Source organism: Callospermophilus lateralis, chromosome 12, assembly GCF_048772815.1.
Source record: "Callospermophilus lateralis isolate mCalLat2 chromosome 12, mCalLat2.hap1, whole genome shotgun sequence".
In the NCBI taxonomy this organism is placed as follows: domain Eukaryota; kingdom Metazoa; phylum Chordata; class Mammalia; order Rodentia; family Sciuridae; genus Callospermophilus; species Callospermophilus lateralis.
Window position 1 is genome coordinate 65,523,923 of NC_135316.1, and position 21,316 is coordinate 65,545,238.

The 21,316-nt window shown below is 33.5% G+C and overlaps 1 protein-coding gene across 6 annotated transcripts in view; it reads right to left on the reverse strand.

Annotated features, from left to right (window-relative positions):
• Window positions 1-21,316, reverse strand: part of Elf1 (E74 like ETS transcription factor 1) — a 103,068-nt gene that overhangs the window by 7,449 nt on the left and 74,303 nt on the right. For 5 of the 6 annotated variants that reach the window (XM_076872660.1, XM_076872656.1, XM_076872657.1 and 2 more), the window contains exons 3-8: window positions 16,337-16,517; window positions 11,315-11,422; window positions 9,222-9,389; window positions 4,974-5,057; window positions 4,039-4,231; window positions 1,500-1,946 (exon numbers count right to left, since the gene is read on the reverse strand). In XM_076872660.1, the coding sequence (XP_076728775.1) occupies window positions 1,500-1,946; window positions 4,039-4,231; window positions 4,974-5,057; window positions 9,222-9,389; window positions 11,315-11,422; window positions 16,337-16,517 (1,181 nt within the window). The remainder of the gene's footprint in view (window positions 1-1,499; window positions 1,947-4,038; window positions 4,232-4,973; window positions 5,058-9,221; window positions 9,390-11,314; window positions 11,423-16,336; window positions 16,518-21,316) is intronic. The other variant, XM_076872661.1, reaches the window with a different exon arrangement.

A 21,316-nucleotide genomic window follows, 5' to 3' on the forward strand; every position in this document is an offset into this window, starting at 1 on the left:
ATTTCAGATAAGGGATATAACATGTATATAGCCTGATCTGAAAAAACATATTAGAATCCGGGCAGATTTCATGGAACTGTCAGGGTATTCTAGAAATGAAATTTGAAAGGGACACTAAGGACAGTTTTTAAACCACTGGGAGGAAATAGATAGCTTTGAATTTTTCTGGCAAGTCTTAGAATATTTTAATAACTGTCACTGGGTATTATTCACAAATTGACTTTCAGAGTAATATCTAATACAGTATTTGCAATTTAATACTTTTCAAAGCTAGAGGCATTTTTAAATTCTAAAATGGAAATTTTCAATACAATTGCTATAAAATTCCACTTAATCCCTCCAACAGTTGGGTCCTGGTGTCTAGATGTAGCCATTTGTGTCTGTTAGCACATATATACACAATGATAAGATGACAATCTAGAATCTAGTGGGAGGAACCATATATTCCCAACTACATAATCATATGGTAACAAACTAACAGGAAATAAAACACTAGAAGGCAAATGCTTGAGATTATATCATTCCTGTCTAATAAAAAAGAAAAAAATCAACTTGAATCATTTGAAAATTTAAGATTTTCGCAATGGCAAAAATTTTAATTTGTACGAAAGGCTGAATTATCCAAGTGTGTTCTTGATTCTAGATAAAATTAACTTGTATCAAGACCAACTGAACCAACACCTCAGCATTTATATTATGGAATATTCAAACATAATATGGAAATCTGCAAATGATAATAATCATTTTTATTTGCTTTGGAAGGGTTCCTGTGTGCTGTTACATTTTATGTTCTTGAAATTCATGACAGTATAAACAGGCAAAACAACAAAAGCTGATAAATATCCATTGACTTTTATTCCTTATTCCTTGCCCCTATTCTAAAATCAGGTAAGGGCAGTTCCAAAATTCTTTAGAAAACCAATCTAAAGCAGGGTTTTCTTGGTCAGCATCTATACTCAGGCTCTTAAGACAAGTATGATTTTTAAACTGAGAAAACTACTTTTCCAAATTCTGGCACTCTGAAACCTGAAAAAGACAACTTTAAATTTTTAGCCTCCCCACTTGTTTGAACTTGTAGAAGTATTCCATAGTAGGATCTTCCCAAGTGATAACATTTCTTTTTTGGAACTCAGTACATTCTTAATGTCAAAGTATGACAATCTATGTTGAATTTTTTCAGATTCTGACTTGATTTGAAAAAAGATCTGAAACACTTCTCTGGATTTTTCTTACCTTTGGGTCATTCCTTATATGGGTCTATCTAGTAAGCTATAGTTAAAGTGATAGAATAACATCAAATAATGTTAAAGTTTAAAAATAAGGAATCACTGATATAATCAGAGGGCTAATACAATACATATGGCTCCTGAAATAGTCTGTTAACTAAAAGTTCTAGCTTAAAATAAAATGTTCACTTCTGAACCCTGACCCACTTAATAAATAATGGTGCTGGTCAGAAACATATAGTAATTATGCATAGGAACTTTGGTTTTTCTCACCTAATGCTCTGAACAGAGGAATTTAATGTTTCTTCTTGCATGCTATTGGTTACAGTTGCTTCTCCTTCTGCTACAGCTTGTACTGGCTGTACTACATGAACAGTCCGAAAGAGCTGGGTAGGATATGGAGACTGTGAGGGCTGCATTGTCCTCAAAACTTCTGATGGCTGTGTAACTTCTATAGGATCTTTGGGTTTTGTAGCTTTAGAATTCCCAGGCTTTAGAACTGTAGTGGCTCCTTTTATCCCTGGACTTGAAGATACTCTTGATCGGCTTGCTTGATTCCTACTTGAAGTGGTCGATGAAGATAGTGATGGATCTGAAGACTCTATGCTGGAACTTGGATCCTCATCATCTATGTATATAAGATCTTTTGGCATTTCTTTAAACTGATATACCAAGCGCTGACCTTCCACTTTTGCAAGAATACCTCTTTGGTAATAGTACCTATTCAAAGCAGATAATTTCATCAATATCATATTCAATCAATCAAATTAAAATAATATTCAATAAAAACAAATTTTCCTAATCATATGCAACTTTAAAGTTAGAATCAAACAAGTGAAAAATTTTCTGAATTAAGGACAGTTACCTTATATAGGATTCACTTAACACTTAGAGAAAAGTCATTATTGCCAATTAAATCTAAAGTCAATTCTGATTAGGGTACCATTGAAAAGTCACCAGTCTTCAATTTTCTTCCTTTCTCTATCTTGCTGCTAACTTTCTGGAATAATCAACTATCCTACATATATCAAGAAACTGTTTCCTCTCCATAGCTTTCTGCAACATTAATATGAGTTTAAATTTTATTCAGATTTGTGTGCAAACTTTAATGATGTACAGTACAGAGATCCAAATAGTCTGTCATTGATTTTAACAAAATCAAGAGCCAAAACAAAGTGTAAGCTAAATAAACCAAAAACTTGAACTAGTTCTAATTGTTGTTGTTGTTGTTTATTTAGGTACTAGGGATTAAACTCCCAGGTGCTTTACCACATCTTTAATCCCTTTCTTATTTTGAGACAGGATCTCAATAAATTGCTGAGGATCTAAGAAGAGTTCTAGTTTAAGACTGTCAAAAAGATTATTCTAAAAGATTATTCAGATCATTCTTTTTTTTTTTAACTACTAGAGATTGATACCTGGAGCACTTTACCACTGAGCTATATCCCCATCCCTTTTTATTTTTTGAAGCAGGGTCTCACTTGTGCTGAGGCTGACCTAACTGCCTCAGCCTACAGAGATGCTAGGATTACAGGTATGTGCCATCATGCCTAGTCAGATCATTCCTATTTTTAATCTTTCTCAAATATGTGCATATATTGAGAATAAATGACATGATCCTAGAAAAATAAAGTAAAAGCAAACTTAAGAATAAAATGGTACCTCATTCAAAATTTCTAATATTAATACTGAAGTATGAATCTATTCCATTATAATAAATAACATCATACCTGAGCTTCATGTTTAAAAATGAACTTCTTACAAGTACCTGCACTACCACTATTAGTATTTCGGGCTAAATTTAAACATAATGGTTCAAAATATGAGCCCTACAGTTCACATACAATTCCTAATGATAGATATTTTCTTAGTAAACTATAGGTTAAGTATGTCTTATCTAAAATACTTGGAACCAAAACATATTTCATATTTAGGGTTTTTTTGAGTTTTTGAATATCTGCATATAGACTTTACTTATTGTGCATCCCTAATACAAATCACCCAAATTTGGAAATACTCCAAAAAAAATACTCCAAAAATCTAACACTTTTTATCTTTTTGGTTTTGTTTGTTTTTTGCAGTGCAGGTCTTTGCACATGCTAGGCACTGTACCACTAAGCCTCTTCCCCCAGCCTCTCAAAATCCAAAACCTTTTAGGCACCACAACTTTTTTGCTCAAAAAGTGTCAGGTTTGTAGCATTTTGAAATCAGATTTTTGTTTAGTTCAACCTGTATCTGTTGTTGTTTCCTTTTTTTAAGAAGGAAAATATCTTCCCTGATTAGAATAAGCTTTTAGTTTGAATGTACACTGATTTCTACAAGAATTGTGGTTTTAAAAAAATTATTATTTCTTCAGTTATACATGATGGTAGAATCCATCTTGACATAATTTACAAGCATGGAATATATTTTGCTCTAGTTCAGACCCCTATACCTCTCCTTCCCCTTCCCTCTCCCCATCCCCACTGATCCCTTCCTTCTCCTAATCTTTCTGCCATTTACCTATAGTTATTTTTTAAATTAATTTCTTATGGATGTACACAACAGTGAGATTCACTGTGGTATATTCATACATGTACATAGGAAAGTTATGTCAGATTCACTTCACGGTCTTTCCTTTTCCTATCCCCCACCCCCCACCTTCCCTCCATTCACCTTTGTCTATTCCACTAAACCTCTAAACAATTGTTGTTTTGTAACTCAATGAAATTCACTTATTTAATCCCTTAGTTTTTAAAAAGTTACCTATTTTTTCAATACCTAGGAAATGGTATTCTTAACAAAAAAAAAAAAAAAAAAAAACTTCACACACCTGAGTGCTCTTCCCATGGTCTCATAATTCATATCAGGTTTGTTTTTGTGTTTTCCCCACAACCTGGATACTGCTTTAGAATCTACCAGTTTAAAAATGCCTTTTTCTCGTTGAGTCCATTTGATGTATTTAGGACAAGTAGCTTTGTCCTGGAGCAGGGCCAGTAAAAATTCCCAAAGATAAATTGTATTTCCTGAAACAAAACAACTTATTTTTAAATGAACAAAATTTCATTTAAAAGAGCACAATAAAACAAAAAAAAAAGTTTTGTAAACCATATTAACACAAAATTATTATATAATTCAGTTAGTATCGCTGATATATTCAGTTAGAATTGGTGATTTGATGTTCATAATTTTTAAGGTCTAAGAAAGAACTCTGAATCAGTCCCATGTAAGATGACTGAAAAGAAACAATATCTTACCCATTAGATTTGCGATGACTTAGGGAGAAAGCACTTCAAATATTTTTTTTTTTCTATTTAAGAACCATTACATAGAAGAAACATGAAAGAATTATACAAAACGTTACATAGTTGTTGTCTTTATATCAGAACAAGTAGCATCAGCCATAACAGCTTTCTTCAAATTTGAGCAATGGTTATGAAAATACTAGAATTTCAAGACAACCTAATAATGTGTATGAACTGAAATCTAACAGGGCTGAATTCTTCCAAGAGCCTCGTATTATTAAATGAATAAATGGATTATTTTGACATACAAATGAAAATAACTCAAAAGGATTTCTAGAGCTACCTTATTACCAGTTCATTTACAGAAATTGGCAACTCTATCTTATAAACATTGGTAGTAATATATTCCATTTCAATTTATCAAGAAAACTGGAGGTTTCTACTTACAATATGAAGACATTATAAAGCAATCTCAATGTTACTTGGCCTGGAAGTATTATTGAGAAATTATAGCAATACTTACCTTTCCCATCTTTGTTTTTCTTCTTCACAGATATATTTGGAGTAGTAGCTGGGGAATCTGGTCGTGGTGGTTTAGTTTTCCTCCCTGAAATCAGAATAACCGTGTAAATATCTGCCCTCAAAAATGAAAAATAATGAACAACTTAGCTATTTTTTCATTTATCATAAATTTCAAAGGCCAAAATATCTATACATAGGACAATAAATTTGACCTTAAAATGCTTCTACTAAAAAATAATTTCAGTAAAAACTTAACATTAATGTAGGTTAGATCACAAACACATTTATGTAAGAAATGACTGACTCGTCCATAAAATTGAGGTTAAATTTCAAATACTGAATCTTGTCTTTGATGTAACCATATTGATAGTGCCTTCTTAAGAAATCGGGGAATATTCTTGACATTGATAAAACTTAGACTTAAAAAATTGGCCACATAGGTTTGTCTGACTCTTGGTTGTACAAGCTTTTTAAGGCAAGAGAAATAGATTTTGAGCTTTTCTCTCTTTATATAAAAGACATTTCTACATAAATTTTCAAATGTTAGAAACTTTTCCATATTCTATAGATATAGAAAATATCTGAGGCAAAATGTGAACCACCTAATTGTTGAACCACCTAATTTATTTCTGTATATTTGATATGTGTTGGAGGCCTCAGATGTGCTAGGCAAGACTCTGCCAATGAGCTACATATATTCTTAGCCATTTTTTAAAAACTTTTTTCTAAAATATTTTTTTAGTTGTAAATGGACACAATATCTTTACTTATTTATTTTTATGTGGTGCTGAGGATGAAACCCAGTGCCTCACACGTGCAAGGCAAGCACTCCACCACTAAGCTACAGCCCCAGCCCCTCCTTAGCCATTTTTATTTCATTTTGTCAACCTTATTGACAGGGTTTCAATAAGTTGCCCAGGCTGGCCTCGAACTTGCAATCCTCCTGCCTCAATCTTTGAGTAGCTGGGATTACAGGAAGCACCCACCATGCTTGGCTTGTGTATTTTTAAACACCTCAGTTTTCTATATCTCTTGAAATTCTCAGCAAATTTTATGATTATCCATCATCAATCTCTAAGTCCATCCTGACAGCCTAAATACAGATTGGTAAGTCTCTGTGATTTACTTTTGCCACTCTTCTGCAGCTTGGTAGCATTGTTGACTGTATTTAGTTGAGGCACTCATGCTGTCTGAATAAACTACCATTCTGTATGTAGTTACTACCTCTCTTCCCCAATATTCTTGAGACTAACTCTCTGGTCTAGATCACAGGGTGAATTTGAGGTAAATATAAGACAATAACTTAGAATATCAAAATTTTAGAGCTAAAAATCACAAGGTAGGTAACAACCTATCCCAAGAAACTGAGTAGGAAAACATTTTTGAAATCATTTGGATGAGTAAGAGTATGGGGAAAAGGGGTCAGAAAAGCCTTTTTTTTTTTTCTTTTAAATTTTGCCTTAAGACTATCAAATGCCATAATCTTGGCTACTCAGGAAACTGAGACAGAAAGATTCAAAGTTCGAAGTCAGGCCTGGGCAACTTAATGAGACCCTGTCTCAAAATAAAAGGGAATAAATAGGTGGCAGGGTGGGGGCTGAATGGTAGAATACTTGCAGAGCATGCATTGGCCCTATAATCCTCAGCATTATGGGGGTGAGGGGAGAAAAAGCCAAAAATATCTCTAGTAATACTTTCAGCATGTCAGACATCTGTAGAGAACTCCTTCATGAGGCAGATTCTCTGGCTATGTTCATGACAAGAAATCATTAGAAACCAAGACTTTGGTAACCTATTGTCTTATTTTATACTATATACATGGTCTTCTGATAGAGGTAGGCAATAGGAATAAAGAAAATGTCTAACTAGTTTAAGTCATGACAGACACTGTCCACAGCCTATGCAATATCCATCATCTCCCTTACTATTTCAAGGTGGCAATATACACAGCTTTACATGAATTATAGCTTGGTTGGATACAAAATTCTTGATTTACAATTATTTCTTTGCCAGGCATGGTGGTGCATGCCTGTAAATCCCATAAACTTGAGAAGTTGAAGCAGGAGGATCACACATTTGAGGGCACCCTAGTTTACTTAGTAAGACCCTATGTCTAAATAAAAAATAAAAACTGCTGTAGATTCAGGAATTTTATGTACATAGAAGCATATTCTTTTATCATTAGCTTCTTCCTTTAACATAAAAATTTTTGAAATTTATCCATTTTGTTTTATGTATCAATGGTATGTTCTATTTATACTTGAATGATAATATATTGATATACCACCCGTTTAGTCAATCAGCAGTTGATAGACATTTGGTTTTTTTCTAGTTTTGGGCAAGTGAAAATATGGTTGCTAAAAATATTCAATATAAGTTTGTCTAAACATACACTTTCATTTCTTTTGTTTAAATATTTAGAATGACAAGGTTACAAGTATACATTAAAATTTTTAAGAAACTGACAAATTATTTCCCAATTTTTCTTCATGAAGAAGGGGCCATCATAAGACTCAACTCATTTGTTTCTTGTCTCTCAGGTAACACTGACTTTTGTTTGACTGATATCTATTATCATTGTTTCATATATTTTGCCTATTTTTAGTTGCTTCAGGTAGAAGGGTAAATCCATGTTCTATTATTCCATCTCAACTACAAGTAGAAGTTCCCCCTGGTCTTTTAAAAAATCTTCTTGTTCTTTGATCATGTTATTAACCATGTTAATTCTTTGACTGTTTCTTATTCTTTTGCTTTAGAAACTGTAATCTTCCTCAAAGTTTCTATTTGATCATTTTATTATCTGTTGTTTTCTTAGAGAACTAAACCTAGGGTTTTCTATGTCTGCTACTTTTTACTCAAGAAATGTCTTCCTTGTGTATTTTGTGATACCATAATGTCAGTCCACCTTTAACAGGGCTTTTTCTGAGGAAATCCTATGCAACTTAGGTTCAATGTGCAACCTACCAGAACAATTTTGTGAGTTTCAGCCTGGTGCCCCAATGTTATTATCAGCCTGGAGCCACTTTTATGTTAATTACTTGGCTGGGAATTCTAAAATTAGTGATAGTTTAAAATCTCATCATAAACCTAGTTAAGGGAGACAAGGATCATAAATTCCCAAAGGAAGAATTCTCCAGAGTCCTGGCAGACACTTGTACAAGAAACTTGTACATGTTTCCTTGTATTTGTTAATGGATGGATTTTCCCCAAAGTTTGTATCTCTTTTAGGGTTCCAGTTATATTTTCAGGTCTCAGTCTAATACCTCATCTTGCAAAGGCCCAGGACCTAGGCTGCTGCCACTACATAAGCAATAAAAACAAGCCCCTTGACTTAGGTTTCTCAGCCCTTGAGAGCTGTTACAATGTTAGTTTATACTTTTTTACTTTCTTCTTCATTTTTCTCTTGGAATTTCCCTTACTTTCACATGAGCTCAGATTATTGGTGGTTGGTGAGGCCATTAACCAAAATATTAAACTCAAAATATTAACCAAGCAGGAACAATGAAATGGAAAGAGCAACAGACTTCAGAAGGCAAGTGTGGTGCCAATTTGTAAAAAGTTCAAAATCCCCTTAAAATTTTCCTCTTCAATTTTTTAGTTGATTTCCAATGCACAAGTTTTCCAATTAGAATCTTATGTTGGAATCAATCACAAGTATAGAATGGTGATTTTCAAATAATCCTCTTTGGGGATGAAGCTGATCTCTCCTTACCCACAAGCTCTTTTTTGGGTTTGAGTTAACAGGGTTAGATTAAAAATCTGAGGCTTTAAAAAGTTGGTAAATCTTTTTTCTGTGATAGACTAAGTATTTTAAATACATAAAATTCTATTTTTTAAATGACCTAATATGAAGAAATACCTCAATTTGGATTTTTGCCCTCAATGTGTTAATTGGTGTAGAAATATCTTTGAGCAGGCACAATGGAACATGCCTATAATCCCAACAACTCCAGAGGCTGAGGTAGGAGGATCACAAGTTTGGGACCAGTCTCAGAAACTTAGTGAGGCCCTAAGCACCTTATCAAGACACTGTATCAAATAAAATATCAAAAGGTCTGAGGATGTAGCTCAGTGATAAAGCACCCCTGAGTTCAATGCCTAGTGCAAAAAAAAAAATCCTTGAATAAAATTATATAGAGATTCCCCATCAAGACTTGATTATTTGCCCCCCAAAATTACCTTGAATAAAATTATATATAGATTCCACATCAAGATTTGACTATTTGCCCCCCAAAAATTAATGACCTACCTTTCTTTCTTTTAGGTTGTTCTGGTGAAGAGGCTTCTGGTGAGTCTGCATATGTCTCTTGCACCTGTTGAGTTTCCATCACTTCAGGAATCCCATCTAATGTGACTGATACATGGGTAATTGGGGCAACAACAATGTCATCTTCAGATGAAGTAAATACATTATTATCTAAAGGAAGTAAAATCAACTAATTATAACATGCTGTGTATTATAAACCAAAATAATTTTACATTTCTATGAAGGTTAAAGTAGAAATAAAATTTTAAAATCTATTCTCTGCCTTAAATCAAGTACCCTAGATCAGTGGAGTCTTGACTGTCTATTTCAATGTCTTTCTTACTTGACTTCCTATCAGTTTATCTTGTCTCTCTCCTCCAGGCTGAAGTTATCTCCTGAAATCTAAGTCTGATCTCATCACGTTATTCTTCTTACTACATTATTCCTCTATACAAAAGTTTTATACGCTAAAAATTAGAAGAAAAAATTATACAAAAAAATATATTCCTATAATTTGCAAGAAAAAATTAAACCCAAACTCCATGGCATGTCTTTTAAAGCTTCCACAATCTAAACCAACCTTTCCAATCACATCTCCCAACTACCATGAAGTTTACAGTTTATCTGTACCAAAACATTCACCTCAAAATTTATTTATTTACCTATGTATGTATGTATGTATTTATTTATTTACAGGTCTATGTCTGTAGCTCAATCCATTACCTCTAACTTGAATCCCCTCTCCTGTCTCCTTAAAAGCTTATTCATCATTTACAGCCCAAGTCAAAACATTTTCTCAGTAAAGCCTGTCTCTAGTATGAAAGACTGCTTCCTGAATGCTCCTGTCCTTTATTTTTGGCTTTTACCAAATTTCACTGCATAATCAGAGACTTTTAGATAAATTTATTTTTTTGCAAAAAAGTGGGGTGCAATCATTATGTGAAGATTTTTTTTCAAGCTGTATACTACTTAAAAATCACTGATTAGTCTTTGGTGCAAGATTAGGATGCACAGATTCCTCGTGAATGTATGTGGTCATAATGATTATGCAAGAAATATGGTACAATTTTTTGGTGGGGGGGTACCAGGGATTGAATTCAGGGGGACTCAACCACTGAGTCACATCCCCAGCCCTTTTTATACTTTATTTAGGGACAGGGTCTCACTGATTGCTTAGTGCCTTACTTTTGCTAAGGCCGATTTTGAACTCACAATCCTCATGCCTCAGCCTCCAAAGACACTGGGATTACAGGCATGTGTCACTACAATGGCCTATTTTATAAGTAACTAACTTCAAAATTGAATTCTAAGATTGGGGAAAGAAATAACATCCTTTTGTGTTCATGCCTAATACACTGCTATCACACATATATAAGCAAACATTCAATAAATATCTTGAGTTGGTTTAGTAATAATTAATTTCATGAGTTTGACTGCTTCCAGGTCAGAAAAGCTCCCCCTGCCCCCAAAACCATGGATTTTTAAATAGATAATGTGGAGACTACAGGTGTAACTCAATGTTAAAGCACGTACCTAGCATTTGTGAGACCCGAGTTCAATTCCTGGCACTGGGGTTGGGGGAGTGGGGGAAGGATCTGGATGATGTGGCAATTAATTTTATGCCACAAAAGAACAGTAAAAATTGAGCTTTGGTGTGGCATGTGTGAGGTACAGGGTTCAATTCTCAGTACCACATATAAATAAAATACAGATCCATCAACAATTATAAAAGTTTTTTTTTTAAAAGGAATAGTAAAAATTTCAATGACTTTGCCTACTCAATGATTATCTATAAAGATCACTTGATTATAACAGTCTGGGATTAAATACCCTAATAGTTTCACCAATGAGGTTAAGAAATTCTGCATAATGTACTATTTGATAATTAGTAAATTACTTTTTGTTCCCAAATTAAAAAGTCATCTTTAACTGAGCACTCTAGCAAAGGTGCCTCAACTAGTACTGTAGCTTAAAATATGCTTAGTACTCTAAAATATAAAACATGGTCTCTGATCTCTTGATATTTACTATCTACTAGAGAGAAATGGCAAGAATAAACTTACAGCATACATAAACATGAACAATCAATTACTCACTTATTCGTTTTTCATCCAGCATAGGGCCAGGGGAATCCATATTAAGGAGTGCCTCAGCAGCCTCAATAGTTTCAATTGTTTCATCCCCATTAGGACAGGAAGCTTCAACTACAATACATTAAAAGAATAAATAGAATTAGCTACAAGATATCTGTTACCCTGAAATTCAGATACTGCTGATCTCCTGAACCAGGAAGCATCATTTAATGTTCCCATCAGTGAACGAGTTACCACCATTTCCAACAACTTTTAGGCACAGTCACATTGTAAGAATCTAAATATCCTTTGGTAATTATAGTATTCTGGTATCATTTTGGGGTATGTTTTATGTAATAATAATTACTCTACCAGGGATTTTAATTAACACAATGTACAACTATGCATTATTTTAAATAGTTTGAATATATACCTGAAATTGTAACTCTCAGATTCAGGGTTGGATTGATAGTTTATAACTGTAACCCTTTAAATTTTACACAGACTTAAAAGCAAATATAAATACAACATTTATAGAAAAAGAATCTCCACAAAAGTAAGAGTGAGGTCATGGGTTTTCAAAAATTTTTACTGGCAACCTTCTTTCCAAATGAAAACTTGGGTAGAACTTTAAAGACAAAGTGGTATTTTTTTCATTATACATTTTTATAGGTTCAAATTTATAGCAAATTTGATATGAAGTAAATCAATGATTAAGAATGAAGTTTAAGAGCTGGGTTGTGGCTCAGTGGTAAAGCGCTTACCTAGCAGGTTTGAGGCACTGGATTCAATCCTCAGCACCACATAAAAATAAATAAATATATGATTTGATGTTTTTTTTTTTTTTTAAAGAATGAAGGTAAAAGTAAATAAACAAAAATAAAACTAGTTTGAAGAACATAAAAATCTGAAATCAGGGGTTATAGGTACAGCAACAATCTAATAAAAACTTCAAATTCCATAAAGTAGCTAAATCTTTTTATTATTGAAGTTTCAAACTAAATCAAAATCATGGAACACAATATAATGAAACCCCATGTATTCACTTCCAGCTTCAAACATTACCAAAATATAGTCAATTGTCTTTTTTATCCAAGCCCTACTCTCTGCCCCCACGTTTTTTTTTGTTGTTGTTGTTGTTTTTTGTTTGTTCTTATTTTAGTACCAGGCATTGAACTCAGGGGCACTCAACCATTAAGCCACATCCCCAGACCCATTTTGTATTTTATTTTGAGACAGTGTATCACTGAGGTACTTAGTGCCTCACTTTTGCTGTGAGGCTGGCTTTGATCTCAGGATCACCCTTGCCTCAGCCTCCTGAACCCCTGGGATTACAGGCGTGCACTGCGCTGGCTATGTGATGTCTTTAATGAGATAAGTTAAATGAGGTCATTAGGATAGACTCTAATCCAATATGACTAGTGTCCCTCTAAAAAGAAATCTGAACATAAACAGGTACAGAGGGAAGACTATGTGCGAAGACACAGAAAGAAGACAGTTATCTTTATAAGCCCAAGGAAGAAGCAACAGAAGAAACCAAACCTGTCAACACCTTGACCTCAGACTTTTAGTTTCTAGAACAGTGAGAAAAGCCACTTAATCTGTAGTACTTTGAGCCACCCAATCTGTAGTACTTTGTTATGGCAGAAATAGCAAACAAATACATTATCTGAATTATCATCTACTGCCCTTAAGAACTAAACTGTTCTTTCTTCCCCCAGAATTTCTCAAAAGCACAATACTCCTTCCCAACTCTAGAATAAGGACACTTACCTTTCTCATGGCATTGCTCAGACAAGGATGAATTTTTAAACAAGTTGCATCAGAATACATTGAAAAAAAAACCCATGCTAGCTACACAACAAATACATGGTAGTGGTGATCATAAACAAACTACATAGATCACAGGCAGCAATGCAAAGAAATTTCTAATCTGACTAATCCAATTCTTTTACTGATAAGAGAAACTAGTCCAGATTCACTAAAAACTTTCACTGGTTTTTCTCTGAATAAAAAAAAAATATGAATATTGAGCCTGAGGGATGTTGCTAAGTGGTAAAAGTGCTTGTCTAGCATGCTTGAGGCCCTTGGGTTCAACCCTCAGCTCGGCCCATCTCACAAAAAAGTAAATAATGATACAATGCTTTGATTTAAAAAAAAAAAAAAAAAAAACGGAAAACAGGTACAAAAATTAGGTGTTGTCAGCCAGTGTTATCAATGGAGATTTTGCCACTTGATATATAATTTAACCTAACTTCAGTTTTTTTTCTATTGTGAGAACTAAATAAGATAATGTACGTTTTTCAAAAAACACTTATTACACCAATATGATATATTGAGGAGTCAATGCCATTTTCTGTAACATGTTATAAAAAATGTATTACCTTAACCCCAATCAGGAAAAAACATCACACAACTAAAATTGAGGCACATACTAAAAAATATGTAACCAGTAACTTCAAAACTGTTAATATTATGAGAAACATATAGATTAAGAAAACACAGAACGATAACAAACTGGAAGAGATCAAAGAGAAATGACAACAAAATGAAATATAAGATTCAAGATAGGATCCTACAACAACAACAAAAAAAACATTAGTAAGAAACTGATAAAATATAAGATTTAGGTTTAGTTAACAATATTGTGACCAATGTTCATTTTCTATTCTTAATAAATGTACAGTGGATAAGATATGAACATGGGAAGCAGGAAGAAGATCAGGAAACTTTTAATATTACTTTTGTAACTTTTCCTATAAGTCTAAAAACAATTTAAAATTAAAAGTTTTAAAGAAACTATCACAATTTTAGTATATAATAAGCACTCAGCAAATGATAATTATTATTTTGATCATCACTATTACATTTATTACTACAGATAACCTAAATTTTATTCAGTCTCAAAACAATCTTCTATTCCTTTCCCCCACTGATAGCTAGCCACTATGGGGAATTCCAAAAACACTATTCCTGCTGTAGTTTTTCCAAGTATGTAGAAAACAAACTCACAATTCATCCCCTTTCCAATCTTTATTGTTTATCTTTGGCCATATAAGATTCTATATGCCAGCCACAAACATCACACCCCAGAGGTTTTTTGGATAAAAAAAGCGTCAACCCAATTTCCAACCCTTTGACCCCAAGTATATGCCACAAAGTTATCATCTTGTTAATCTTTCATCATCTTTTCAATATATTGGGTAAAATTATCTTATTTTACACCATATTTGTTTACTAAATAAAATCTCTTGGTCATATCAATATATGTTTATATATTTTTTATTACTATTGTTCCAATTCTATGCCCATTTAAAGTTGCTACTGATTTTTTAAAGCTCTCTATGTATTAATAATTAATCCTTTGTCTACCGTGTAAATTCCAAGTATCCATCTATCAATCGCCTTTTTGTTTCAGTTATATGTTTTGTGGGGATAAAGATGTTTTCTTTATTTATTAGCAGTGTCTATTCATCTTTTTCCTTTGTATTTTTCTCCTAATTTTCATGCTTACAAAATCCTTTATTACTTTCAAATCAAATAGTCAACTTCTTAAAAGGTTTTTAATAGTTTCAATTGTTATATTACATGTTTTAATCCTTTTGGGATTTATTTTGATACTTTGGAGCACTTCAAGGCAGAGCTCTAACTTTCTTTTCTCTCCCAACAAATGGATACACATTCTTCCCTTCTGTTCTAATTTAAAGTGTCAAGATATTACATGTAAACTCCTTAAGTAGACCACTACCTGCACCTAGACTTACTATTCACTTCCAATATTCCAACTGACTATTCTGTCACTAATATCACCTACTTCAGTTACTGTAATTTAGGAAGTTTTAGTATTTTGCCAGGCATGGTGGCAAATGTCTGTACTCTCAGAAACCCAGAAAGTAGCAGAATCACAAGTACATGGCCAGCCTAGGCAATTTGGTGAGACCCTGCCTCAAAATGGAAAAGTAGAAAGGATTGTGGATATAGCTCCCCAGGGTTTAATCCCCAGTATTAGGGGGAAAAAAAAGTTTTAGTATTTGGTAGCATACTTACTGGTATAAAACATTTTTACTGAATATACATACATATATATTTATATACATATATACATATATTACTGATATACTGATTATTCTATATTGTATATATAGTATATAACAGGCACTGTGCTAGGTGTTAAGTTAAAGTTAAGAGAACAAGGCAACCAATACTTGTCACCAAGAAAACTGCAGATAAACCTCATTATGCCTACTTCTGGTAACTTTCTTTTATAAATAAAGATATAAGCTGGGCATGATGGTGCATGCCTGTGATCCCAGTGGCTCAGAAGGCTCAAGCAGGAGGCTTGAGGGTTCAAAGCCAGTCTCAGCAACTTAGTGAGGCACTAAGCAACTCAGTGAGACTCTATCTCTAAATTAAAATACAAAATAGGGCTGGAGATGTGGCTCAGTGGCTGAGTGTCCCTCAGTTCAATTCCTGGTTACCCCCCCCTCAAAAATTAAGATATCAATATTTATTTCTGAATAATTTTCTCAAATAAATTCCTAACATCTCTGGCCAAGACACATGAATGCCAACATATAAAACTACAAAACATTTATCAATTTCCAAAGTTGACAGAAATATTATTATCACTACCTTGTATTTATATAATCTACTCTTCAAGTTTGAAATATCTTACTAGTAGTGACTGAACCTAAAGAGAAATCTCTAATAAATCACAGGTCCTTATCCTACATTCTCATCATGTTCTACTATTTTGCTTCCTGTTAAGTGGTAAGAAAAGAATATTCCTATTTGATTCTTCTGACATGCCTGTAATTTTATTATATCAATTTCAATATATTTAAGAAAACAGAGGTAAGAAAGCAACATGAAATAGGCAGATGACAAAAAAAAACGTAGCTTTCTTCTTTCTACAGGGCTCTAGCTTCTACAGGTAATGAAGTTACTCAAAAACGAGTTAGAAACTTTTTATCTCCAAAAAAAGTCAGGACTAAGGACAGTGCCTAAAACTATGCTATAGCAAGGTCCTGTTGGAGACAAACTCACCTGTAAGGGTGATGTCGTCATCATCATCATCTATAATTTCTTCTTCAGCAACATCCAGTGAACTCTCAGTAATCATATCATTAGGTTCTTCCACACAGGCTAGACCAGCATAACTATTGAGAATATCAGCACCAGGAACATGCTCCACAATTACAGCAGGAAAAATAGCTGGATCACCAAGCTGGGAGGGTAGGAGCAGAGGTTAAGGAAAACAAAAGATTAACAAAGTTTTGCTTTTGTTAGAAATAACCCAAAAATATTTTTAATATTTATTTTTTAGTTTTAGGTGGACACAATATCTTCATTTTATTTTTTTAATGTGGTGCTGAGAATCGAACCCAGTGCCTCACACATACCAGGGAGCACGTCACCATTTGAGCCACATCTCCAGCCCCAGCTACTTGTATCTTGACAATCCTTCTAAGCTGCAGAGAACTATATACCACATAAACTTTTTATTAATCTTGGATCTGAATAACCAAGTTTTCATTGGATATTCTATAAAAGTAAATTTTTAAATGATATTACATAAAGATGTAATAAGAATAAACCAAGAAGTAGCATACAAATACACAAATAAAATCTCAATAATTAAGTTTCTCTGGAAGAAAAAACAATCTGAATTGAATAAATATTACACTGTTGCTTGGCACACAAGTCTCATTTTAACATTATTGACTCACATGGAAAACATCAGCTTTCAATTTCTATTGTCTCCTTCAAGCATGACTATATTAAGGATATAAATTTTTAATACTAATGACTGATTATAAAATCATGGAATTTTATATTGAATGGACCCTGAAAATTTAACCTAGTCCAACCACCTCATATTATGAGAAAACTGACACAGAGGGTTTTTTAACAACCTACTTAAAATTTTAAAAAGTGACAAACTTTATTAAATTATTAATTTAGCTTTTTTGTTTTGAAAAAATTTCAGACTTAGAAAAACTGCAAAAAAAAAAAAAAAAAAAAAAAAAGCCAGACATGGTGGCATATGCTATAATCCTGGCTACTTGGGAGGCTGACACAGGAGGATCGTCATGTTCGAAGCCAGCCTTAGCAAATAAGCAAGATCTTGTCTCAAGGAAAAAAGAAAAAGAAAAATTGCAAAAAATAGCACAAAAAATTCTCATACAACCTTAATCCACATGACCCCAATCCTAACATTTAATCACATTTACTTTATGATTTTCTTCCAATACTTTTCCTGATTTATTTGAAAGTGGTAGACATATACCAGACAAAATGCTATAGTGATTATTTCCTAAATAATCAAATATTATTATATTGGTACTGGGGATTGAACCCAGGGGTGCTTAACCGCTGAGCCGCATCCCCAATCCTTTTAATATTTTTATTTTGAGACAATTTCTTACTAAATTGCTGAGGCTGGCCTTAAACTGCAATCCTCCTGCCTCAGACTCTGGTGTCAATGGGATTACAGGTCTGCACCAATACACCTGGTCAAATACGATTTTCTATAAGGGTGGCACAATTACCAAACCAGGAAAGTAACACTGACATTGTCTGAAGGATCATAGGTTTCATTTAGTAAACATTCTGTTTCTTAAGGACAACTCATTTAATCTAACAGTTTCTTCTCCTTTAATTTGGAGCAATTCTCCAGCCTTTTCATTCACAATCTTAACACTTCTGAAGAATGTGGGCATTTTGTAGAATGTCCCCCAATTCTGGTTCAGATAATTCTCATAATTAGATCCAGTTAGGGTTAAAGAAGTCACATGATGTCCTTGAAAATATGTTATGTCATGAAGTTCAAAATATTTATTTGTCCTACCATGGGAACTTTGATTACTTAGGGTTTCTTCACTATATAAAGTTACTATTTTTCCTTCTATAATTAATAAGTTTCTTGTAGGAAGACACCTCAAGACTATGTAAACATCCTGTTTCTTAACAAAGAATTTCCTTATAATCCAGGGATGCCTCAACCCTTTTTATTTTGAGATAGGGTCTTATTAAAATTGCTTAGGGCCTTGTTAAGCTTCTGAGGCTGGCCTCAAACTTGCAGTACTCCTGCCTTAAGTTTCCATGTTGCTGGAATACTGGTGTGTGCTACTCAGTTACCAAACTGAGGGACAACTGCAAATTACCACAAGTCATAGCTAGCAAGATTATAGCAAATAGTATAATCTTAAATGTGAGAAAAAGTTCCTGCTCATATTATAAACAATGATATTACTCCATAATGTCAAGTCCTTTGCTATTTTCCTCAAATCCACTATATTGAAAATATGATTTAATTATAACCAAGTAGCCTCAATATTAAAAATAAATTTACAGAATGTACACTAAGGTTTTATATTACTTTAGTCAGAAGCATTTAACTACCTAAATTTAATATATAATCAAAGGTAGTAAACAGTTTCATTGCCTTCAAAAATGCTATGCTCTGAAATTTATGCATAATAACCCTAAGCACATCTGGATCATTTTATTTCAAAATGTTTCTTCCTGCTTCAAAAAACAGGAAGTTAGGCAGAAGTAACTAGCTCTTCAAATTGTGAGATAAGTTTTAAAATAAACTAGAAGGCTCAACAATTATGTTGTAAGCACACACACGTGCAATTAAGAAAATATTTTGTAAAAATATCCAAAGCAAAATATAGGCATTTGGCCTTTCCTTTTCCTTTCTTGAGAAATAACCAGTAACTCATTTAATCCAAACTAGCACAAATATTTGCTTGTTAAAGCACTTTGGCTTCTCTTCTCTCCTAAGAGTTCAACTTAAGCTCCAAATCTTCCTCTAACAAAACTGAGCACAGAGTTCAAAAAATTTTCATTTGACTTCATTTTATGCTGTTACAGCCTAGGTTTAAGGTTAGAACACAACTCACTACCCCATATATTGACAGATAAGGAATTTAGTTAAGAAACTTATCCAAGGACACCAAGAAACAGAGGTATGTCAAATGCAATTCACAGATGCAGTCCTCACCAAGATAAAACAAAGGTATTTCTCCCTATCTATCTGGCTCCTACAATTTGATAGAGACTGGCAAGGGCAATAATATTACAAAAATATTATAAACAATGATATTACTCCAAATTTTACCTGAATATATATATTCCCAAGGTTTAAGTAACTGCAGATAATTTGTTACTATTTTCTTGTCTTATTCTACTAACCTATAATTAAACTGGAGAAGTGGATCACTGTTTCCCCAGAATTTATACGTCTCAGGAATATGTTATCAAATATCAATAAAATCAATGCAATTTCTACTCCAGTGCCATTCCCAGAGAAAACTATTATCAGTTTCTTTGTTCCCTAACAGAGACAGTCTATGTACAGCCAAGCATAGTCTATTTTGCTTTTTAAAAAATAATTGTAATTTCAGTTCAAATAATAGTTTAAAAACTATTAAGAAAATTTCAGTGTAGGGATAAAATTCAGTAGTAAAACACTTTCCTTGCATACATGAGAACCTGGGTTACTCCCCAACAGCAGGAAAAAAATAGAAGAGAAAAAAAAGAGGAAAAAGAAAAATTGCAAGCACAGAAGTAGAGAAAAAAATGCTTCCTTTGAAGCAAAAGCTAAACCCACTTTGTCCCATCACCCCAGATGTGAAACACCTACAAAAACTTAAATATAGTATATAATATATAATATTATATAATACCATCACTACTTTATATAAGCTTTAGAAACATCAAATCTACTTTTAATGAACCTGTGTCATTTCAGTGAAATACTGTAGAATATTTGAAATTTTGGGATTCACTGGGTTAATTAAGAGTGAAAAGGGACACATGACTTTGATTTAGAAGGCAATAACATGCAGTCAAAAAAAACCAAAACCTGTGAAATCATGAGACATAGGGCCTTTTCCAGTGTCAAGGTCCTGACCATATTTTCCTTACTTTCAAGTGAAGGGAAAGCACCCAGTTGACCTGAAGATCATCCCATTTTAGTTTGTTAAGATGTATTTTAAAGTTACAGACTCTAAAACTGTCTGAGCTTATAACCTTACAATAAGAGATACCATTTATTTTTATGCACTACATAGGGGAGGGAGTAGCATGTACAATGAACCCACAGCTTTGCCTTTGCTATTAGCATAACTTAACAGACCCTAGACATTTCTTTAAATGATTAACACATTTATCATTACAAAATTCTACGAGGGAGATATACTGGACTATATTTTTACAAAGGAATGTAGAGGCAAAGGGAAATACAATAGGCCCACTGTTCCTCAGGTTCCACATCAACAGATTCAACAAAACACAGATTGAAAATATTTGAAAACAACTCAATCAGTACTGAATACGTAGAAATATTTTTCTTGTCATTATTCCCTAAAGAACACAGTATAAAGACTACTTAAAAGCATTTACGTTGCATTAAAGAAAATAATCTAGTTGGGCATGGTGGTGCACAACTGTAATCCCAGCAGTTTGGGAGGCTGAGGCAGGAGGATCTTGAGTTCAAAGCCAGCCTTGGCAATTTACAGGGGCCCTAAGGAACTCAGCAAGGCCCTGTCTCTAAAGAAAATACAAAAAGAAAAGGGTTGTTGACGTGGCTCAGTGGTTGAGCGCCCCTGAGTTCAATCCCTGGTACCAAAATCATAAAGGAATAAGAAAAGTAATCTAGAGGTGATTTAAAGTATGTGCGAGGATGTGCCTAGGTTATATGCAAATACTATGACCATTTTATATAGGGTACTTGAGCTTCTGCAGATTTTATCCACAGAGGTCCCCAAACCAATCCCCCTTGGATACTGAGGGACAACTGTAAATTACCACAAGTCATGGCTAGCGGGAGAGAGCACACTAACTTGAACTCACTTCAGTTCTTTACCTGACAATATAATAGTCAGCCTTAAATATGGTACAGTTTTTTGTTGTTGTTGTTGGCTTATTTTCTTGATTCTATTTAGACAAACAGAATAAGTAAGGAGTGATTTGAATGGAGATATTATCTTTCCCAGGGCTTGAACCATCTGAGTC